General features: G+C 37.8%; 1 protein-coding gene across 6 annotated transcripts in view; it reads left to right on the top strand.

Moving 5' to 3' along the window:
• ripor1 (RHO family interacting cell polarization regulator 1) overlaps positions 1-22,944 on the top strand; it is a 124,330-nt gene extending 101,386 nt beyond the window's left edge. For 4 of the 6 annotated variants that reach the window (XM_063004108.1, XM_063004105.1, XM_063004107.1 and 1 more), the window contains exons 11-23: positions 665-813; positions 5,042-5,171; positions 6,756-6,899; positions 7,590-8,465; positions 10,315-10,448; positions 10,829-10,979; positions 11,353-11,488; positions 13,563-13,724; positions 15,980-16,138; positions 16,405-16,601; positions 17,199-17,282; positions 19,357-19,447; positions 20,770-22,944. In XM_063004108.1, the coding sequence (XP_062860178.1) occupies positions 665-813; positions 5,042-5,171; positions 6,756-6,899; positions 7,590-8,465; positions 10,315-10,448; positions 10,829-10,979; positions 11,353-11,488; positions 13,563-13,724; positions 15,980-16,138; positions 16,405-16,601; positions 17,199-17,282; positions 19,357-19,447; positions 20,770-20,861 (2,505 nt within the window). In that variant the 3' untranslated portion in view covers positions 20,862-22,944. Of the gene's footprint in view, positions 1-664; positions 814-5,041; positions 5,172-6,755; positions 6,900-7,589; positions 8,466-10,314; positions 10,449-10,828; positions 10,980-11,352; positions 11,489-13,562; positions 13,725-15,979; positions 16,139-16,404; positions 16,602-16,949; positions 16,976-17,198; positions 17,283-19,356; positions 19,448-20,769 lie in introns of those variants that run through there. The other 2 variants (XM_063004109.1, XM_063004110.1) reach the window with 2 other exon arrangements.
• The last annotated feature ends 1,191 nt before the right edge of the window (positions 22,945-24,135 follow it).

The raw sequence follows: 24,135 nt of genomic DNA, 5'->3' as shown, positions 1-24,135 counted from the left end.
AATACCTAAATACAAGATATAAAAAAACTGTTTGTGTACATTTGAAATGTTCATAATCACCAGAAGTACATACGATTTGTTTTCCAACATTGAGCTTTAACAATTACATTTGACAAAAACAAAGCAATGCCGTTTTTCTGTGGGGTTTGTTTTCCCCAGAAAGCAAATGGATTTAAACCCAAACTCAACATCAGGTATTTCTTGCCAAGGTTGAGCAGAAATCGGATAAATGTGGGTCTAGCCAGTATGCAGCTGTAAATTAAAATGTCAGAAAGAAGAAACCGCTTGCACTTTTGCACAACCATAATTTTAGTCATTTGTATTAGTATTAGTAATTTATCAGAATGTGTATATCACAGTATTGATGTGACGGCACTTTTGCTGGACGTTCTTATATTTCACACAACTGTGTATTTCACATGACAGAAAATGTTCATATGTACTTCATATGGTGTACTCTTATCATCTGGTAGATACTGCAAACACCTAATTGAGTCAGTAGTACTAAAACCATCCCTTTGTGCTTTGATGCCAATTTGAAATTCTAGATCCAGACTGCTGGTAATGACAGATTCTATATTGTATCCAGTTACCACGTCTGGTTGTGTGGTGATGCCGTTGTAAGTTTCCTTTACAAACCAAATTAATCAATTTCATTTTTCAGGTTACAGAGCTAAAGAGTCTGGCAAATCATGTTGTGGTGGGGAATGTCTCGTGTGAGACCAAAGACCTATTTTCTGCCCTGTCTCAGACCGTAGCTGTGGACATTAATGATCTAGGAACCATCAAACTCAGTCTGGAGGTCACCTGGAAGTACGTCCTGCTTTTCTATTTGATGAGACTCAATCTAATCTAAAGGTTTTTTTTTTATGTATATAATTTTGCATTGTCTAGGTTTTTTTTTCTACAGTTTTTACTATTTTAAAGGGCAGATTGTACACAGCAAAAAGTCCAGTGTTGAATTAACTCCCACAGAGTTAATTTTAACACTTTTTCAGGGTTTATATAGCTCCACACTCTGCAGAGTTAAATCAACTCTTTTAAAATAGTTAAATGTTTAACACCATGTCAGAGTTCCTGTTTTAACTCATAAAACAGAGTTAAAGTAACACTAAGGGTACACAGTTAGGACAAAATTGGACTGTGGTAGCCTAGTGGGTAGAGCTTTGGGCTATCAACCGGAAGATTGGCGGTTCAAATCTAGGCTCTGATATGCAGCCACTGTTGGGTCCTATCTAAACATAACACTGCTTTGAGTTTACTATTTCAGTAGTGTTTATTTAACTCCCTACATTATTCTTCTAATAATTAGAAGAATTAATTCCAATACACCAAATAATTTTCAAAAATAACATTTATTTTTCCTGGTGGTGGCAGGTGAAAATGCAAAAGCAACAACATGGAGGCCATTTGTTGGTAATAGGCTGAAGACAAAGTCACAATCAAATAATGGAAAATTTATAAAATTTAATACTTTTACAGAGGTGTTGAGTTTTGAAATGTCTATTGGTCATATTTTCCCCCAAATCAGATAAACTTAGAAACAGAGAATAAACAAACAATCTTAAACTCTAAAATGATGAATGCTTAAATTAATGCAAAAAAGACTGCAATTATTAGATTAGATTCAGCTTTGTCATTGTGCAGAGTACAAGTACAGAGCCAACGAAATGCAGTAGCCTCTAACCAGAAGTGCAAGATACAGATTATTTACATAAAATACAGTTAAAGTGCAGTAGTGTCCAGATAAGAAAAATGAAGAGACATATTAAGAGCAGTAAACAGACAATGATTGTCCAGTGTATAAACTAGTCTATAATTACAAAGTTATGAAAGGTGAAAATTATAGCAAATGCATTAAAAACACATAAAACACACATGTCGACTCAAGATCACTTCCTGGTGAACTTTCTGCTAACTGCAACACCTGACACAGCTCTGGTGTTGAAGTGAGCCTCTTGACCTCTTATGATATTTGGCTTGTAGAACGCATACCATTTCTGAAGCATCCTGGAGGATGTCTCGTCATCAAACAGGAGAGTGAAGTCTTGATCAACCTTTAATAAAGAATTAATTTACAACTACTAGTTGTACTACTACATTAAATGCTTAATTTCAACCCAGTAAAAACATCATACCAAACTTACCAATCCTTTTGTATCCAGAAATCTTGGGAAGGTGGAAAGGATATCAGCACTTCTGCCTGGATCATTAACAAGTTTCTGGTGGCGCTGAAAAATTTCCCTCATCATCCTCTCAGATTCGCATTTAATCTGAAAAGAGATTAAATAACTAATTTAAATTCATGCAATTGTCATGCAGTTATACTAAACATAAAATAACCCAAAAAAAACTTCCATCACACATCCACACATACATATATCATGCTGCTAAACAGAACAAAGAGCTCTTGCATTAGGTTAAATAAGGACAAAATCAAGGGAATAGGTTGGACCAGGTGATATCAATTAAGCAAGTGAACAAAAAACAATCAATTCAGTGAAAAGGTAAACCATTAAATAACTTTTTTTTAAGTTAAGTTTTTTTAACCATTTTACCATCAGATATGTTAACCATTTGTCCAGAATAATCATTGAAAAAAAGAACACAAAACAACTTCAGTATACAGTTCCCCAGCAGGCAGGAAGAAAACAAGTCATTTAGCTTGCTAACCTAGCTGACTAGACGGCTAAACATGCAAACAAAAAAAAAATCACACAGGACCAAAAGCAGTTGATTGAACTTAAGTGGCAGCAATCAGCTGCAGTCAACAGAAACGTTCTCTCTCACTCTCACACACACATCCTTCAGTACACCTGTGTTTTATACTGACAATATCATCATCAATGTATACTTTCATTAAGACTGAATTAATTACACTTTCCATGTAAACTTGAGAGGAGGAAAATGGTGCCGTCATCTCCTTGTCTCCAACCGAAGAAGTAAAATGCATGGGCGGAGTTTAATTAAATCTCTGTGGAGTTAGGTTAACACCTGTATAATCAACTCTGCCAAATAACTCCAACACTGAACACATTTTAAATCCGAATTTGTTAAAATGACACAGAGTGAAAATCAACTCTGATATGTTTAACTCTGAAATTTCAACTCTCCAGTTTTTGCTGTGTACACTGGGACAAAAGTATGTAGACACCCCTGCTACCCTTGGTAAAAATGTCTTCATCTTACACTGAAAATATCATCATTTAGATTGTAATTGCAAAATGATTTTCAAAAACACAAAGGCACAAAAATGTTACACAACAGGTAATGGGCAACTTTTTCTTAAATTTAAAAATACATTGAACAAGAGACTTAACATATAAACAAGTAAATTTACCATAAAAGGCAAGTAAAAAATAAACAGTGAAGGACCCTAGGCAGCAAGTAATGCAAATAAGAAAAATTAAATTATTATTTATTAATATTATTAAGATCTTAAATAAGCTAAAAACAAATAAATGAACTAAAACATAAAAAGTAAAATAAGATTTTTAAATATCTTCAAGGATAAAAATGAGGTCGGTATTAGATTTTTGTGTAATCAATTCCAAGTTACATTTGCACAGACGGCATCTAATGCAATTCTGTAAAATGTTGCTTTAAAAATAATTATAATGTCTAACTCAGCTTAGGGTTGCACTGAACCTGTCTCAGAAAGGACTTAAATACTTCTTCAAGGATTACCGTTGCAGTTTTGCCAAAAGGTTTCAGCATTTTGGTGCCAATTTCAAGCAGTCAGTAAATATTTAAATCCTGCCAAAACACATCTTAAGGTTTATAGTGAGATTCCAAAATCTTCACTTTTGCTTTTGTTCATAATTGACCACATTCACATATACGTTTCTCTAATTATTATCAATTCTCAGTTTTGTTGAAGTCATTTGACATCAATTGAACATAAATTCAAAATTGGTTGACTAAATTTAATTACAGAACTAAAATAACTGGTAAGCCAAGGATGTTTATTTTATATTATAAAACGGATAGTTCCGGTCCTAAAATCTGATTGGCTGAGCCGCGTTCGAAGCCGTTGTAAAATCCCCGATAAACGCACACCTATGACCACCTCACATCATTCCATATTAATACGCCACTGAATAGAAAAAATTAATGTTATTTTCGCCCTCATGTTGCCTAGCAACACTGTTAATCGAACTATTTTGCGTCGTGGAAGAATGCTTTATTGTAAGTTTATACACAATAAATACATTTATGAATTAAACAATGTTGTATTTATTATATTTTATGTTGACCGCCGTTTTATAAAAGCAATAAGCCACTCGAGACCGTGCATTACTGTTATGATTTTAGCACGGGGAAAGAAGTTTTAGGCACTCCGCTTCGCGTCGTGCCAAAAACGTCATCCCCGTGCTAAAATCACAGTAATGCACGGCCTCTCGTGGCTTATTGCTTTAATAATATTAGTTGTATCTCATCACCCATCAGACTCCTTATTAAATTCCTTATTCAAAATAAATAAAGCTGCTTACATAGCAGGTAGCGAAGATGAGCTGCTAAACCACGGAGGTTCCAGAATTGTTACTCATGGTTTTGTCAAATCTATTTTAATATATGTATTAGTTTTTTTCTTTATGTTAAATTCTTTTGTTCTTTTGTTTTGTGCTAACTATAGGTTAAACTAACTTTTTTTCCATATCAAACTTATTATAGTTAGTATATAAAATGCATTTCATATAGGGCCAAAAGTATTTGAACACCCGTCCATAAGCTTGTAACCATTCCCTTTAAAAAAAAATTGGTATTAAAACAGTGAAATAGAAGGTTTCTCACAAGACTTTAAAATATGCCTGTGGAAATTTGTGCCCATTAAGTCAAAAGGTATTTGTATTGCTGGGCACTGATGTTGGTCAGGAAAGCCTCAATTGATGTTCCAGTTCATTCTAAAGCTGTTTACTGGGGCTGAGATCAGGGCTCTGTGCAGGCCACTAAAGCTTCTTTAAACCAAGTTTTTCCTCATGTCTTTATAGACCTTGCTTTATTTATTTATATATTTATTTTTTCTTTTTGTGCTTCTCAGTCCATTTGACAAAGATGATCAGAACTCCACAGCCAGCACAGTAAACAAAGCTCCTACAGTTAACAAGCGATTCTCCACGTATAACCAGAGTCCTCCAGATACGCCATCTCTGCGTGAACAAGCCTTTTATGTAAGTGTCTTTCTGTGACTTAAAATTTTTAACCTAGGGGATACATGCTGGTACAACAGGGGAGACTGTGGATCAGGTGAATTTAAATTACAAATCTATCCCTGTTTGGGAAATCCTGTTTGAGAAATCAAGAATCTGTTATTTGTTAATTCTCTTGAACCTTTATTTCATTGAAAAAGTACAATTTCTTAAAAGTTTTGGCTGACCATTTAATTGTATTTTGTAAATATAAACAAATCTAGAATTTGATAAGAATGGAATACAACACTTTAAAACAGAGCAGAATAAAAGTGAAGCATTTATAAAATGTTCAAGTTCAAGCACTGGTTTGAAACATTCCACAATAAACAGGTGCTTTGGTAACAGGTGAGAAAATCATACAGGAGGATCCACCAAAGGTGCCGTCTCACCAATCAAAGTTGGGTTGTGGCTACACACAGTTTAAAAAGAACATTTCTCGGCCACTCAGGTGGCGCAGCGGTAAAACACGCTAGCACACCAGAGCTGGGATTTCAAATACATCCTATCAAATTTCAGCTCTGCCATCTGGCTGGGCTGGGCGGCTACATGAACAATGATTGGCTGTTGTTCAGGGATGGGAAAGCTGGATTAGGGTTCTTCATAACTGGATTAATTACGACCTCTGCTGGCTGATTGATGGGACCTGCGCAGAGTGGCTCTTTTTGCACAGAGCTGGTCCGCAAATGAACTCGACTCGTGCAGGTGAAAAGAGGCAGTCTGTACTGATCACGTGTCGGAGGGGGCGAAGCTCCTCAGTGGAGGGTTGTATCGGTAGAGGTGAAACATAATGCAACCAGGGTAATTGGATACGACTAGATTATGGGAGATAATTGGAGAAAAAGTTGGAGAAAAAAATTCTCAATACAAAAAACGAAAAATTGGGCTTGTATTCACTAAATTGTTTGTATTTGAGTTTATTAGCAAGCCCATCTGGATACAAACAATAACATGTTTAAACTATAGGTGTGTTATATACCTGGTTTTGCAAATACTATTTTAAAAGGGTTTTATTTTGTTTGAATATATTAAATAAATATTTTTTGTTTGAGTCTAAGGTAATTAATGATGATTTTTTTTAAATTATTTTATCAATGGTGCTAGTAATTCTGGAGTCGACTTTATATAGTAATTTTAGCAGCATGATACCTGCAACGATCATTTCAAATATTTATTTGTGTAAATGAAAAGCTGTAGCAGTTTTATGATTATTATTAACCTACACAGTGTTAGGGAGTTCAGCAACATGTTTTCTTTTCCTCATCTTGTTTTAAAAATTAAAAGCAAAAATAAATCTAAGACATTTATTATATATAAAGAATGTGTTTCTATTAAATTAAATCAGTGAACTTGCTATTGGTGATGTTTAAGCCTTACCTGCATTAATTTAAAGAGTTTATTGGTAATAAAATGTGTGGCCTTTAAAAGCACTTATATTAAAATTGTTAAACTATTTTAAAACTTGGCACAACTTTGAAAGGCTGCTTTGGTAAGTTTTTTTAGCAAGTAGTCATGGACTTCTGGTAGGTCCCGTTCTTAGTGTGTTTCCCTCATGCTATAATGCAGTCCGTCCCACGGAGTCTGCATTCCAAGCAGTGTTGGTCTCTCCTGGATGTGTTCCGGGATGCACTGGCCGAAAAACTGTCTCAGAACCATAGCTGTGGCGATGTCTCCTCCGTTGGCTTCAACCTGTCTCGGTCCCAGAGTCATGTAAGTGCTGCTAGGTGGTAGTCGATTGTGTAGATGGTGTAGCTGGTTTGCATATAGTGGGTAGTTTCTTTAGTTGGAAGTACTTTTAGCTGCTAACCTTGTTGTCGTGTGTGGATTGAATGTTGCGGATTTATTGGGTTTTCTAGTTGGTGGCTTGTAGTACACTGGAGAGCATGGGTGGGTGCTGATTGTTGCTTTATGGAGCCCTGTAGTTGTAAGTTGTCTTATAAGAGGTATAAAATAGAATTCTGTTTCTTGTTGTCTGTCATTCAGACAGTGTGAAAGATGCAAACAACTTTTATTTCATATTTTGTAATTGGAATTATTATTATTATTTTTGGATAGTGGCTGCAGCAGAATTAGAAAAAGCATGCATTGTATTATGATTATTACTGTCTGGGCCTGAAGCCAGCTTCCACTTTCAAAAATGGAAGATCATGCAAATGCCAGTTGACAGAGACCATACTATCAACATGCCTCATCACTCGATCACTTGATCTAAGGCAACATGTGCATATAAGTAGTTTTTGCTGTAGACAACATGGATCTATTGCTAAATTTTAACATATTTATTAGTCAATGTTAGCATGAAAAAATAGTTTCAAATGTGTACACAGAACAACCCTTCAAATAAGTATTCTTGACTTTGGTTCCTACCCTTACTCCTTTTTTCCATTTTCCTGTGTGTAGAACATGCTGAGACGGCAAGAGGAGCTGGAGAATGGCACAGCGTGGTCAAACTCATCCGAATCGTCGGACGATTCCTCAAGCCCACAGCTATCCCTGGGTCTCAGACATGCTCACAAAAACCTGGTGGTGCAGCCTGAGGTGCAAGCAGCTGCTCCCACTATCGACATCTCCTTCACCCCCCGCCAATCAGCCACCTCCACACCCACTCGCCTGGCTGATCAGACAGAAGAGGATGAGGAGGAGGAGGAACAAGGGCAGGAGGAGGACAAGCCACGAGCGACTACAATCATGGTCACTACTGAAGCCACAGACAAACAGGCAGTTCCCAATGGTCATACCCGCTACTTACGGTCCCTAAGCCACATCAGCGAGAGCAGCGTGGATGCCGCCTTGACCGAGAGGCATGTTGGAGAATCATTAGAGCCCAGTGTATTTACTGATGTACCTCAGCAGGTGGAGCCAGGCACGGACATTCCCAAGCCCCAAGGTGGTGCCCTGACTGTTGACCCATCCACACTGGTTTTATCCAGCAGCGATACATCATCCACTGCAGAACAAACCATTACTGACACACATACTGAGGAGGATTCTATCAGTTCTTCAACTGAGACAGAGGCACAGCAAAGTGACGCTATGGAATCAAGTACTCTAACAGTGGTCCAGGACACGCAACAGCTTCCCCAGGCTGATAAAACTGTTGTAGAGGTGGACATGTTGCCGGAGAACAGGGCCAGGACAGAAAAAACAGAGACAAAGGACAGTGGTATAAATGAGGCTCTTGGTGCTGTGCTGTCCTCTCTGGATGACTACAGGGGTCAGTTTCCAGAGCTGCAGGTGCTGGAGCAAGAGCTTCGGCTGTTGGAGGAGGCTCTCACTGTAAGTAGCTAGGCTTGTACATGAAGTACTAAACTTAAGTATTTTGTCACTGTACTTAAAGGAAAAAACACAGAACACAATTCAATATCAATGTTATTTGAAACCACTTTTTGGGCTTATAATGTTAAATATTTGGTATGTCAAGGACAGTTTCCATATGTACTGCTCAGTACAAAAAAAAACAAAAAAAAAACAAAAAAAAAACATAGTACCCCTAAATGCCATTGTAAGCTATTTATGTAGACATGAATACATTTTTGCATAATACATTTTTTAAAATACAATAGATGAAATACATTAAGAGTATGGGACATAAAACAATATGGTGTTTAGCAATGTTGCTCATCCACAGTGACAAAATAAGCATAAAACCAGAATATTAATTATTTTGCCGTGTCCTAAAAAGCATACACTATGACCAAAAGTATGTGTGCACCTGACTGTTAGCTCATGCAGTCCTGCACAAACAAAAAAGTCCAAAACTGCTACCACAAAGCTGTTATTAATGGTTTTGTCTAAAACACCTGAATAATGAGTTATTCACATACCTTTAGACACTTTTGCAATACACTAAAATTAATTAATTTGCCATTTAAAGTGGGCACAAAATAGATTAAAATTGATTATTAAAATATTATCACAGTAGATCTATTGTTAATTTAATGCTAAAATGGCTAAATATGAAACATCTGATAAATTGTCTTAGTTACACTAGCCTAAACCGCATCGCAAATTCACTCCTAGTTCATACTAACTTGGCTTGTACACACTATGTAGCCAACTAAAGTTGTTTTAAATTTGCCTGGCCAAACTGCAAATCAGTGAAATTTTCCACTTGCATATGGCATCATAGTTCAAAAAGTGCAAGAGTTTTAAAACCAGAGCACCTCAAAACCATTTATTTAACTAACTGCTAAAGACACTGTTGTGTCTGTATCGTTCAGGGTACATTCAGCTGTATTTCTAAGGCTGCCTTTTCACTGATAATTGATGCACCTCTTATTTTCTTCCATTTTACTGGTTATTAGAAGTTGACTTTGGACTGTTCTTTGGGTCTGGTGTTCTCTGGCTGTTCCTCATAGATCATTTTGAGAAACAATTATAAGACATTTCTTCAAAGCTCAATGCATTAATACAATAGTGAAACATGTCTGTTATCCATTAAATAAAACCAGGAATAAAGTTTTTTGACACCCTGGATCATGTTTTAATGACTGTCATAATTAACTACAATGGAAATTACAAGGTGATTTATGACAGATCTAAGATATGCAGGGTTAGGGCCAAGCCTAGTAATAATTTTAACATTAACTCTTGTACATTAGTGAAAATGTCATGTGCTTGTTGGGGCCTATTTTTGTGTTTTTATAGTCCTATTTCTGTTCGATTTAATCTGTAACGGCGATCTAGAATAAGTATCCGCTGTCGTATGTGATGACTGACGCCAGAGTAAAAAGATGAAAGAGTTGCAAGAGAAGCCGATCTGCCTCTAGTCTCCCTTAGGTCAAGGGTGCCACCCTTCCTGTTTCCAACCCAGTCTGTGTGTGTGTGTTTGTGTACACAGCCCAAATAAGGCATATGGGTGTTACTTTTCTTGAAATCATTGACCCGTCATGACTGTTAGCTCATTAACACACATGAGCTTTAAATCCGTGCACACGAGTCAGTTTGGTCTCATTGTAAAAATAAACACATTACATATCACAAAGTTAACTTTACTAACAACCTTATTATACAGATAGAACAATTTAAAGAGACATTTGATTGATTCAGACTGAAAAGTAACCATCTAAATGTTTTACATAAAAAGAATGGACTTTAATGGTTCTGTTTGTGGTTGTGTATGCAGGGCTGGAGTCGAAGCCGCTCCTCCAGTGTGAGTCTGACGGTGGAGATTGCTCTTGAAAGCTTTGACTTCCTGAACACGTCAGATCTCGAGGAAGAGGAGGTGGAAGATGGAGTGAAACCAAGTGTGACAGACGGGTCAGATTTCCAGAAACTTCCTCAGTGACACACACATGCTGGCAATAAGAAAGGAATTAGTAATGGCTTTCTTTTCCCAGAAATGGCATGTAGACCTTTTGATGGAATGCATTACCGCCATCTGGCGGTCGAACAAAAAAAAAATGTACACTGTATCTTTAAAACTTTAGACTCTAAAGTTTTAAAGATACAGTGTACATTTTTTTTTTTGTTCGACCGCCAGATGGCGGTAATGCATTCCATCAAAAGGTCTACATGCCTAAAGTTTAGAGAATAGACAAATTGTGACCGTAATAAATCAAAGCCATTTGCAAACAATGTCTGTACTTTATTCTAAATATCATTTTTTTATTTCATGATGTGTGTGTGTGTATTTCCAGTACTGATCCAGTATTGGTGGGGGTTGTGAAAGGTGAAAAGGATTGTGTGGTGCATTGTTGGGATGCTCCCTCTGTTCCTCTCAGCACCGGTTGCCAGATCCTGGATAACACTTTGTTAATCCATCTTCAGAACTGCACCTCCCAGCTGCTGGTAAGACCCTGCGATCAACTTTGTTCTATTGTTGACACTGTGTCAGTGTAAAGCTTGTGTGGAAATATAAGAAAGTTTAAGTTTAAAATTATAATCCTCATAATTTATAATAGTCAATATTCAGTTAATACAGTTTTTTATTGTAAGGGAAGAGGGTGACTGACAATTTGTGTGTAGCAACAGATTTTTCTACATTATTACCCACACAACTGCAAGGTTCTATATGCATGCCTAAATATGCAACCTAAGATCAACCACATCCCTTTACTATTCTAGTATAGCAGGCTGGTTAGGCAACTGCTAATAAGTGTTGTGCCATCTGCTGTGAGGAAAAATTGTGTTATTCTTTGTGTGTGTGTGTGTGTGTGCGCAGAGGCTGGGTACATTTGGACCACTGCGCTGTGGGGAAATGTATGCACTTGACAGGCTGCTTCGTGAGGCACGAGTCATTGAGCTTATTCGACAGGCTATCAAGAACAAACCGGGCAGTGCCAGCCTACCTGATGAAGGTTAGCAAATCAGAGACATGTACACCAATTAGTCAAAACAAGCAGCTCTGACCATATGCATGGGGTTCACAAGACGTCTGCTCTTGAAGCAAACAGGATTTGTCAAACCAGCTGACCTGCTTCCATTGCTTTGATGTCCAGTTTCAATACCTGCTTGCACATTGTAGGTACAGTGGTGGACAGCAGTTAGCATTGGCACTTTTACTGGACTGGTTATGCAGCCCCATACACAAGGGTTCGATGCACATTTACCTGTAATGTGGCCTGTACCTCTTTTGACCTCTGTTGGTGGGTACTTACCTGGGCTGCCTTTGAGCACCCCTTGCTTTAACTCAGTCATCCATCTATACCAGGGGTGTCAAACTCACGGCCCGCGGGCCAGATCCGGCCCGCCACGTCATTTGATGTGGCCCGCGAGAGCTTAAACGACTGTACGATTGTTGTGATGGTTCGAGTCGTTACAGAGACGCACTTATAATTTAATTCGCTCCTGCGCCTTTAAGCCTTTAACTGTTGACATTGTAGTCATGGCAACTAACTTTGACCTTCGCTGAGAAGCCATGTGAGTTTTACGGCAAAAGAACGCGGGTATTAATGTAAACAATAATAATAAATATAAATAATTATCTTGTAATATATTACCAAAGCATCGTCTGTAAGTAGTGGCGTTTATATTCTCAGTTGTTTGTAAATGTTTAGTGAGTATATCACAGCGTTTTAGTTACAAATTTACCATAATTAAATACAATCGTTACCGTTACTATAGCAATTAGTATCTTTACACAAAATGCTAACTCGTTAGCGCTATTTTACGTTTGGTTAAATCTCATATTGTACCAGATGTAACACTTGACTACAGCTGTGTGCTTGTACTGTATTAAGTTCTTTATTGTTTTTATTGTTTGTATTTTTACTTTATTTTGATACACACAGTGTATCACACAGCTGGGAAGCAAATAAAACCGACTGTATTCTGAAGAGAGCTGTCTGTCTGTCTGTCTGTCTAGCTGAGCAAGGGGGATAAACTATTAGTGAGGGCAGAACAATTGTCTTAAAATACACTGTAGAATCCTACATTAACTGCATCTCTCAAAATGCATGCTGATTTTGTGACCTGCAAAGTGACACATCCCGCCAGTAGATGATGTTAAGAAATATTTACACATAATCCCAAAATGTACAAGAAGATAAGTAAGAGAATTAAGCATAAGGAGGAAATTTAATGAAAGTGAAAACAAGTTTGTGCTTCAGGAAGAGAAACCGGTGCGTCTCTTGTGTTATGAGGCCATGTCTGTGGTAAAGTAGGACAATATAAATGCAGAATTTAGCCTCCAAGAAAAACAACAGACTGCAATCACAGCAGGATACGTTACAATCGGCCCTTTGAGGGCCACAATAATGCTGATGTGGCCCTCGGTGAAAATGAGTTTGACACCCCTGATCTATACCAATTCTGCCCTTATCAAAGTCAATCAGGTCATGCATGATCATAGCAGCTGCATTCAACACAATGACTACAAATGACTACCATCAGCCCAAAAATTAATATATCCCTGAAATGAACCTTTTTAATTAATTAATTTAGTGGGCCCTAACCATAAAACAAAGTGAATGTACTTATTGGCCACTTGGAGGCACTGTAGACCATCATATGACAGTCTAGGCGGCAAGCCATGGTCAGTGGAAGCTGGCTGACCCTGATGTGGCATAAAAAGCATGTTTATCAATAGTCTTCCACTTCCATTGTTCTGCGTGTTTGCAGTGATACCACTTATATGGCAGTAGTAGCTCAGCTGTACTGGCCTTGTATTCTGAATCTTGCTGGTTTCATTTCCATCACCGCCAAGTTGCTGCAATTGGGCCCCTGGGCAAGAAGCTTACATTTCAATTGCTTGTGTTGTATTCAGTCACAACTGTAAGTCGCTTTGGATAAAAATATTTACATGCTGTAAATGTAAGTGTATTAGAAAACCATGTAATCAACTACGTGGATTGTGCATCAAAAAGTGGATTTAGGATCAGTGTGAATGTTTTTCTTTCTGTACTTACACCCTCTCTTTTTGACTGGGAGCAGTGGTGCCACAACTGGAGCAGTGCCAGGGGGCTGTGTCGCTCTGGAAGCAGTGTATGGATGGTTGTAATGTGTTCAGCACCTCAAATGAGGATTTTCTACACAAACTAAGCATCAACTACACAGAAAAACTACCGAAGAGAGCAGCCGGCTTTGCAGACACAGGTGTGTAATTGTGTGCTTATTAACTGTTTATAACAAAGAGCACAGTGGTGGTGAAAATGATAGACACTTAGTTGTAATCACTGGATATGTGACATTACTCACTCATGCCAAAGTATTTGGACACCTAAGCATGAGCTTTTTAGACATACAGTTTTAGTGAAGCTCGGGTGGCACAGCGGTCTAACCTGCACGCACATCAAATGCAGTATCTGAAGATGCAAGTTTGAATCTCTGCACAATCGCAATTGGTCGTGTTTGAGGAAGGGCATGTCACCTGCTAGATTACATAAATCACATTAATAAATATTGAGCAAATACAAGTTATGTAAACTATCAACTAAATGTAAAGACTGAAACTGTTGTTTATACAACAAACCTCCATACCTGTCAAGTCTCCCGTTTTGGCCAGGAAACTACCGTATTTTACCCCTCTTTCCCACCGTCCTCCTGTATTAGTATTTTCCCGTACATTTCCCGTATTATATTATAATTTTAAAAAACATTCCTGTGCCTCTCCAAACTGAAATGTCACTAACCTCGCGAGAACTGCCACCCAGGCTGCTGCAAGTGGCAGTTCTCGCGAGGTTAGTGCAGACAGCGGGAACAAACCTGGAACAGGGAGAGATGGATGGATGCAAGGAGAGAGAGGGCATTCCTGCCAAAAAGTAAAGACTGCATTCTGTAAGGTTTGTAACTGCGATTTTAGTGTCTCTCATGGGGGAAGGAGCGATGTCAGTCAGCATGAAAATGTGTATATATGCTGAAAATATGTAAAATAAATAAATGTGCTTCAATTCCCTTTTGTGTTTTCATTTAGGCTGTATTATAAGAATTACATATGTAGGAATGTCCACAGCATTTCAGTGTCAACAAAGGTAGGCCTATCAGATTCTGATCATCTAATTGTAGTTTGTAAGTGTAAGGTGGTTATTTTAGATTTCTTGTAAACCTGTCTTAAAATGTAAGGGATACTGAACCTCGGTTGGGCTGGTGGGACGGCTCGAAGCGCGCGTCGGAAAATGTCCCTTATTTTTAAATCCAAAACTTGACAGGTATGCAAACCTCATGTCAGAAAGTTGGGACATTTTATAATATGCAGTAAAAATAAAAATATGTAATCTGTTAATTCCCTTAAATCTTCATTTGAATGTCAAAAGCACAAAGAAAATGTTTATTGTTTTAATTATGTTTAATGTTTTTTTTCTTACCAACTTAATTGTACTTTGTAAATATAAACACATGTATGATGCCTGCAAAACATGCAAAAATTAGGACAAACACATGTTTACTGGTGTGTCCCATCACCTTTACTAATAATGACACTTTTTAATGGTTTGGGAGCTGTTAGTTTTGCAAATGGAATTTATGCCCATTCTTGCTTTATACAAGACAAGCTGATCATGGTTGCCTGATTCTCCTCTTTATGATGCATCATACATTGTTAATAGGAGACATCTGGACTTCAAGCAGGCCAGTCAAACATGTGCACTCTGTTTATTTAGCCATGTTTTTGCAGCCAGTTCACAATAAGGACTGGCATTGTCTTTCTGAGATAACCATAGACCTCCTGAAAAAAGATGTCACCTAGCAGCATACATCTGTCTAAAATCCAATATACGCTTCACACATATGCATGCCATCAATGCCATGGGCATTGATGCACTCCCATACCATGATAAATGTTGGTTTTTGCACCTTTTGCCAACATTTACATGCAACAAAGTTTTTCTGAAGTATTTATCACTGTAGCATGATGGTTTATCATTTAGTGTTTTCTACGGGCTCAAAGGTCACACACGTTTTAAGCCTTTTCCTGCACAAACTTGGGTTTCTCTAGAGTCCCTGAACCTTTTCACAATATTATGTATGGTAAATGGTAATTAATTATTGGCAATTTTGTATTGAGAAATGTTCTTTTTGAACTGATTTAAAAATTTAAACAAAGTTTATCACAAAATGAGCCACGACCCATATTTGATAGCAAAGACTGAACCTTTGGTGGATCCTCCTTTTACATTTGATCATGTTAGCCTCACCTGTTGTAAATTTTCCTGCCTTTTGTGGAATGTTTCAAAACAGTGTGATTTGTCCCATCTGTGTTGCAGACATCAGATTTAAGATGTATTTATTTCTAAAAAATACAATCACGTTGGTCAGCCAAAACATTATGAGTGAGTGAGTGAGTGGTGGATGAGTGAGCTATAGGTGATAAATGTAGGTGATCAATAATTCATGGGTATTTTTGTGTGTTTTAGTGTTTTCACATTTAGTGGAGAGGATTTTGGAGAGAAAATTGCCCAGACGAGGTGGAAGCACAGCCAAAGAGACTCTTACAATCTTTCAGTTCTGGTGCTACCTAGAGGCTGAGGGTGTGAGTGAACTAGACACGCATGTTACAGAGCTGGCTGAAGAAGGTGGGTCTTTTAAATGTAAAGTTTTACTTTGTCTGTGAATAGCTTGCTGAATGTGTAAACTGATTAGTTTAGCGTTTTATGTTTAGCCTTAATTAAGTGTTAGTCAGTCTTTTCAAACAGAAATATTTGCTCAGAATTCAACACTCACTCCTCCCACCCTCATTGTCACCTCATTTGCTTTTGCCTTGTGTCTCATTTCACCCGTCCCTTCTCCCTCTGGTAATCCCACCTATTTCATTTTTTCTTCTCTTTGGATTTGACTGCAGTGTGGTTGGTGCAGTGTCTGCAGTCAGAAGATCAGGAGGTGTTGCTGAGGACCCTAAAGAAGCCCCCAGAGTGCAGTCTAAAGCGAGAGGGCCTGCGGGCAGTCAGTCTGCTTCTCAGGGACACGCGGGGAAAAGTATGCAGCTCCGCCAGCTCTCTGTTACGTAACCTTGCAGACCAGCCACGCCACAGAGAGAGGGTACGGCAAGGGGATTACTAGCCATATTATTTCCCTACTAGGGTCAGATAAAATGAGAAGTTCTTAGATGCAGTACACACTGATAGTCAATAAAAAGCCATCCTAATAATAAGAGACATTAGAACCATTTTTTTCGTTTTTACGTCTAGAGGAAGTTAACACATAATACACAACATCCCAGTTGTTTAGAGTGCTAGCTAATGGTAACTTATGCATTGATAAAACAGGATGGTAACAAAGGTTAATAAACCCTAGTAAATTCTAATATTTTGTAATTGCTTCAAATGCTTCAAAGGTTAAAGGGAACATGAAATAAATTCTGTGATGATGTTCATTTTTCAAAAGCAGTAGCCAGATGAGATACACCCTCAGTAAACTGAAAGGCAGTGACATGCAGTGTGAGCACAGATAGCTGTAGCGAATTGCGTAGGTCTGAATTGCTCCTTGTCACTTTCTTTTGCTTCTAGCTCTCTGTTCATTTTTTTAAAAAGTTGAAAGAAAAAAGTAGAAATAATTAATAATTTTCCAGGGTTTTTATTTTGTAATGGACTCAATATCTCAGTTGATTTGATTTGTGTGTGTGTGCATGTGTATTAGGCATTGGTCAGCTGTCTGGAGCTGCTGGAAGATGAGAGTGTTGAGACCCGAGTGTGTGGATGTAAAGCACTTGCATGTCTAAAGGTCAGTCCCTCTTTCAAGTTTGAACATTTCTCTACAAAAGAGCATCCAGGTAGCGTTTAGTCTCTAAACTTCAGCCTTTTACAATTGTATTTTTTTTTTTATTCAATTTTTGTCTTGCATGAAAAACCATGGGTATGGGTACAGGTGCATCTCAAAAAAATCAGCTTTTTCAGCAAGGACTTAACCTCCTTGTGGAGGGTGCTGATGATGGAACCACTGTCAAATCAGCAGTCTTCCCTATGATTTTGGGTACATGTGCTAAAATGGACCAAGAGATACACTGTATTTATACAGTTTAAATCACAATTTACTCAAACTCTAAATGAAATTTTAGATACGGGATTTCTGATTTTAATGAGCTTTAAGCCATTTTTTCTATTTAATTTATGCATTTTCTCCCATTTTCTCCTTAATTTAGCTCAGTCAATTTGTCCTCCGCTGCTGGGGGATCCCTGATTGCAGTCGAGATGGGTATATTTCTGCTCAAGCCTCCTCCGACCGCGGTGCAGCCCTTAGCGGAACCCTTTTTTATCTATGCACTCTGCACAGGCACCCCATCTATCTGCCAATCAGGGTCCTTACACAGTGTTTGAAGACCCCACAAACATAGTCCCATACCACCCTAGCAGAGACGTGTCTGCTGCAGGCACTGCCAATTATGCCCGCTAGATGGCGGCCAGCAGCTATAAGCCATTTTAATCAACATGAAAACATAAAAGGCTTGAAACATTTATGACATTTAATTGTTTGTTTGTTTATTAGGATTTTATCATCATGTTTTTACACTTTGGTTACATTCACGACAGAAACGGTAGTTACTCGTTACACAAGATTTATCACTACTCCACACAGAAAGGTTAAGTCCTTGCTGAAAAAGCTGATTGTTCACATATTGCACAAAAATATTAATTTGAATTCATATTAAAGCATATTAATGGAAAGTTGAGGCCGGCATGGTGGCTCAGTGGGTAGTACTGTCGCCTCACAGCATGAATGCCCTGGGTTCGATCCTCAGGTGGAGCGGGTCCTTTCTGTGTGGAGTTTGCATGTTCTCCCCGTGTCTGTGTGGATTTATTCTGGGAGCTCCGGTTTCCTCCCACAGTCAAAAGACATGCAAATAAGGTGAATATAGGGACCACAATGGAAATAAGTCTATGGACTTTTTGTGTTATCCCTGACTGTTTCAGTTTTTTATAGGAGGTATTGTATCTATTTATAAAATATGAAATGGTTCAATAAAATCAAATCAAATCAAATCAATTGGAGATATGAAATTGTTCATGACTGTGTTTGAACACTTGAACTGATGAATTTTGTGTAACCAGTGATTACCTGTCCTGTCATGAATGTAACCAAAGTGTGTAAAACATGAAAATCCTAATAAATAAATAAATAATGGAAAGTTGACTGGAAGAGAAAATGTGGTAGGAAAAGGTGCATAAGCAACAGGGATGACCGCAGTCTTAATCAAATTTTCAAGAAAGGTTAATTCAAGAAATTGGAAGAGCTTCAGAGAGAGTGAACTCAGGCTGGTGTCAGTGCATCAAGAGCCACCATGCACAGACATCTCCAGAAAAGGGCTACAACTGCAGTGTGTGGTCCAAATTTCTCTGTTTAGATGAAAGGAAATTTTGCATTTCCTTTGGAAATCAAGGTCTTAAAGTTTGGAGAAAGAGTGGAAAGGCATAGAATCTGAGGTATCTGAGGTCTATGATGGTGTAGTTTGCCATGTCATCTGCTGGTGTTGGTCCACTGTGTTTTATCAAGTCCAAAGTGAATGCAGCCATCTACCAGGAGATTTTAGAGCACTTCTGGTAGAGCACATCTGGTAACTTTTTCACGATATTCTTATTTTTTAAAGATGCACCTGCATATGTATAGGCTTTGTACCATTCACACCTGAACACTTAACATGGTAATCACCTGGGTGGAACTCATTTATTTAATTACCATAAAGGACTGTGATGTAAGATGCAATCCAACAAAAAACAATACAGTACATAAATTTTATCAAAAAACAGTTTTCTGTCATAGGATTTTAACATGCAGAATCCTTGTGCTGTTTGTCTGGCAGGCCAAAGAAAGCATTGAGCAGTTAGTGTATCTATGCCGCACAGACAAGGAGGATGTACGAGACTCTGCCAAACAAGCTCTGCTAGTGCTCGGTGAGTCAAGACAAATGCAAACTGGATAGTTAAAAGAACAACACATAAATGTAAATTAGAAAGATCATGGAAATAGTATTTGCAGAGCAGAAGTAATAAAATTTTTTTTCAAATGTTTGGGATAATGTCTGTTTGGGATAAGTTTTACCTTTGATTTGCTCCTTGATTTGCTATGTTTATTCCATGGTTTTTACCTTACCGCAGTAACTTACGACTTATTTGTTGGGGGTTGAGACCCAGTCAAGTGTCCAAACACTTTTGGTCTTTGCTTATGGGCCTATTAGTGACAACTTGTATTACTAACCGACACTCACATTTCAGATGCTCTATGACAGTGGTCCCCAACCACGGGGTACCTGTCCGTGGGTCATTTACTATCGGGCCGCACAGAAAAAAAAAATAGAGATTGCTATAAAAACAAATAAATTTCCAAAACTCTTCGGGTGTTATAGTCACCACTAGGTGGGAGCAGCGTCTCGTTGCAGATTCACACTGATTTCCATTTTATTCTATCCGCTCCTCACGTGTTAACCTCTGCGACATGTCAATGGCTGTAAACAAAGAGAAGCTTGTAAATAACTCATGAAAGAATAAAGTTATGTTAAAACCAAGCACACCATTGTTTTTCTTGTGAAATTCTCAATAAGTTTGATGTGTCACATGACCCTCTTCCCATTGAAAAAACTAAAGTTGGATCCAAAATGGCCGACTTCAAAATGGCCGCCATGGTCACCACCCATCTTGAAAAGTTTTCCCCCTCCCATGTACTAATGTGCCACAAACAGGAAGTTAATATCACTAACCATTCCCATTTTATTTAGGTGTATCCATATAAATGGCCCACCCTGTATATTAAATCCTCCAGCCCCTGCCGGTCCGTGACGTTATATCTTATATAAAACCGGTCCGTGGCACATATTCCCACAGTGCAAATCTCACCCAGAAGAGTGGGAGCTGCCGCCAGAAAGGGATGGGAGTTAATAGTCAAGTGTCTGAACACATTTGGTCTGAACACTGTTGTTAATCAGACCTCTGTCAAACAGAATGTTATAAAAAATTAAGTTAAACAAATCAACCTAACTTTATTACCTAAAGTGCGTACACCTATGTTTTACAAACCCCTAACTACTGTCACAAAAAATTGCCCCCATGATGTAGGCGAATAATATTTTTACTTCTGTAACCTCACTGTTCATCTTGTTGAAAGTGCTGTGTAAATAAAGTTAATTAGTAACTAGGTAACTGAGAAGAAATAAATAAATAAATAAAAACAACCTTGGTTTGTTGGCAGTTGTCTAATAAATGATTTTCACTTTGTGCAGGTGATGAGGGGAAGATGGCCTATCGGCACGTTGAGCAGGATGGAGTTGCGCGGCTTTTTGCACCTGGTAGCATGGCTAGCACTGCCTTCTAATGTCCATCATCTGGGGATAACCTCTAAAAATTCTCAATCAGTCTGTCCTGTGTACTTAGTTCTGATCATGCCAACAGAGGCTTCATAATGAAAAATGCACCATACACTGCTGGTGTAAATACAGACTCATTGCTCTCTTACGCAGAGTGTCTACAGTTCGTCTACAATTTATCCAATAACTGGACTGTCTAAATCTGTACACTACTACAAGTAATCTTTAGATTATCTGGGCTTCTGGTAAACAATACTGTGGAAAGGAGACATTGATCATACAGGCTGGGATGGGCTACAACTTTTTTGCTGCCTTATGACTTGGCCCAATGTTTTTTTTGTTTGTGATTTACTAAGCTGGATTCTTGAGCATTATTGTGCTTTATGCACTAGTGGGGGATGAAAAGTGTTGAAATGACTACCCCTTTCACACAATCCCAGGCAATTATCGTGTTACCTTAAACTTTGCTTCTTTCACACATGCAGGTTTTACATGGTAATTTCCCCGGTTGCACCCACTCACACATGACAGACCTGTTACAAACAATGTATCTTATAACGAACGCCATATACTGCAAATTTGGTTTTGTTTACATTTCAATCCATTTGGTTTGTAAATAGCCTTTTCTCTAACCAATCTTTTTTGAGTTATTTATGTTATTTGATTCTAGTAAATAGTTCTTAAGTACTGGACCAAGGAATACACCATAGACACTCCAACTATTATGAAACAACACACATACATTCATGATTACCCACATCTAGGGTCAATTTAAAGCTTGCCAAACCTGACATACAAAATACAAAAAATAATGAAGCTGTGATTTAACAAACTTAGTGATGCACCACCATGCCACCTCACTAAAATTTCAATTTTAATTTAAGATAATAACAGTTCCTTTGAAATTTGCATTGTGCCCAGGGAAATTGACTTTTCATGCTTACTTCTAAAGACACTTTAGAAGACATTTTTTCTGTTTTATCAAAACTAATCTGGTATAAATCAAGTTATAGCCTCTGTGTATTTGCATTCTAGCCTAGTGGTAGGATTAGTAGATCATACATATCCTGTAGTCTTAGATTTTTAATCACTGGCCTCAGTGGACATCTGCATTTTATCAAATAATGTAGCAGCTCTGGTTCATACATGAAACAATCTGGTACCTACTTGGCAATTGTATTAGGTCTCAACCCGGTAAATTGCTGTAACAGTCCTCCCAATTTTAGTTCTGGGAGTGTTCAGACTGGTAACTTACTAAGAATGTGTGAAAGGGGTTTAACAGATGAGTACACTTTTAACCTGCTGAACTGTTGTCAAAGCTTTTTTATCTACAGAATTCCAGTGTTACTATCTGGTAAATGTCGGTGGATAATAGCAAAGTTTAGAAGGTTGAGAGAGCAAGAATGCTTAAAGTGTGTTTAAAAGTAAGTATAAGTGTGCCATCTTTCCATGCTTTTACTATGTCTGCTTTAGGGATACAGTACACACAACCTGTGTATGTTGTAATGTTAAAAGCAAACATTCACAAACTGCTTTCAGTGGTAATCAAGCCTTAACTGTGCACTTCCTGTTTATGATTCAAGCAATCTAAGGAGGATACCTGCTGTAACAGTGGTGGATATGGTTTTACACACATACAGATATCACTATAGCAACTGTTAAAAAATATAGACTTTAATGGATTCTGCTTTACTGTTTGTATAGACAGCTTGTTTATGCATGTTGTCTGTTGACTGGCACCAGTGCAGATGGACAATTGATGCAGAGCATTTCTCCAGTGCTGCATAGACTCACAGGTTCAGTTCTGGAACTTCAAAAAACAATTTTATTTTAAACAACTTTCAGTTTTTTGAAGAAGAGAGAGAAAGCCTCCTAGATGTACAAGTGCCTCAAATGACTGAGGAGTAAGTGTGGTAACCTTTATTTAAAATAAAAAATAGCGGTTTCAAATGATACTGCAGTACAGATTTAAGTATATTTTCCTTATACATATTGTGCAACATTAAGGAAGTGATTTATTGTTTTTTTAATAAGAAATTTTTATTTGACAGAAATCTTGACTAGAACTTTAAAAACGATTAAAAACACTAAAAAAAATGTGTGGTGTATTATACTCTGAATGAAGGTTTTAGACAAAAAAGGTATTAGCATTTATTTACATTATGTTACTAAAGAAGAGTGAACAGGTCACAAAAACACAAGAACTCTGATACAGTGAGGAGTAATATGCAAATGGAACTGGGGTCAGAGCGCAGGGGCAGCCAATGTATGGTGCCCCTGGAGTCGAGAGGGTTAAGGGCCTTGCGTAAGATGCCAACAGTGGCCGCATGGCAGAGTTGGGATTTGAACACACAACCTTCTAGCTGGTAACCCACAGCTACCTACTCTAAAAGGTTTGCAAAGCATAATAATAAAGCATAAGAATAATGACAAGAACTTGGCATTTATTACCAAACGGATATTTTGAAATATAGGGCAATGAATGCTTTAATTAGAGAATAACGTCAAATCTAAAAATCATGCTCCAGGTATTTCCACTCAAACATGTAAGACTGGTTGTAATTCTGTTATTTTTTTATTTAAAAAAAAATGTATCCTGACCAAGTGTAAATACTTCTAAATTACTAGAAAAACAAAATTTTATTTATGTTTGTTTTCATGCTCAGTGAAACAAGGTTGCCAATACAAATGTACAAAATCCATTTTATTACGAAATCCATTGCTTATAACAATACCACATTTTTGCTTCTTTCGCTCTGGACATGAAATTCCATCCTTTATGACAGGGGTGGGGAACCTTTTATCCACCGAGGGCCATATTAATAATTACATATCTGGTCACGGGCCACATACTACAATGATGCAACACACAGCCAAATAATACAGGCTTTATAAATTATGCTGATGGCATGTAGTGCTTATATTTGATCTCAGACTTACCTTATCATCATTTCAATGTGACGGTAGTGAACTCACCACATAACTCACCTCAGTCACACTGTCCAGTTCCTTTCTGGGTCGTGTGAAGAAAGTTTGCTGTGCAATCAAATTATGTTTGAGCACCTTTATTTTCTCCGCTCGTTCCGATCCCTGCAGAGTGCTATACTTTGCGTGTTTGGTGGTATGATGTCTTTCAATATTATTTTTCTTTAGAACAGCGAGAGATTCTCCACAAATTAAACATACTGGTTTTCCTTTTACTTCTACAAAAAAGAAATCCGTTGTCCTTTTTTCTTGAAAGACGCGACATTCATCATCAACTTTCCTGCGTCATCATTAATT

The sequence above is a fragment of the Trichomycterus rosablanca genome, chromosome 11, assembly GCF_030014385.1.
Source record: "Trichomycterus rosablanca isolate fTriRos1 chromosome 11, fTriRos1.hap1, whole genome shotgun sequence".
In the NCBI taxonomy this organism is placed as follows: domain Eukaryota; kingdom Metazoa; phylum Chordata; class Actinopteri; order Siluriformes; family Trichomycteridae; genus Trichomycterus; species Trichomycterus rosablanca.
This window is presented reverse-complemented; position numbering and strand designations above follow the sequence as displayed.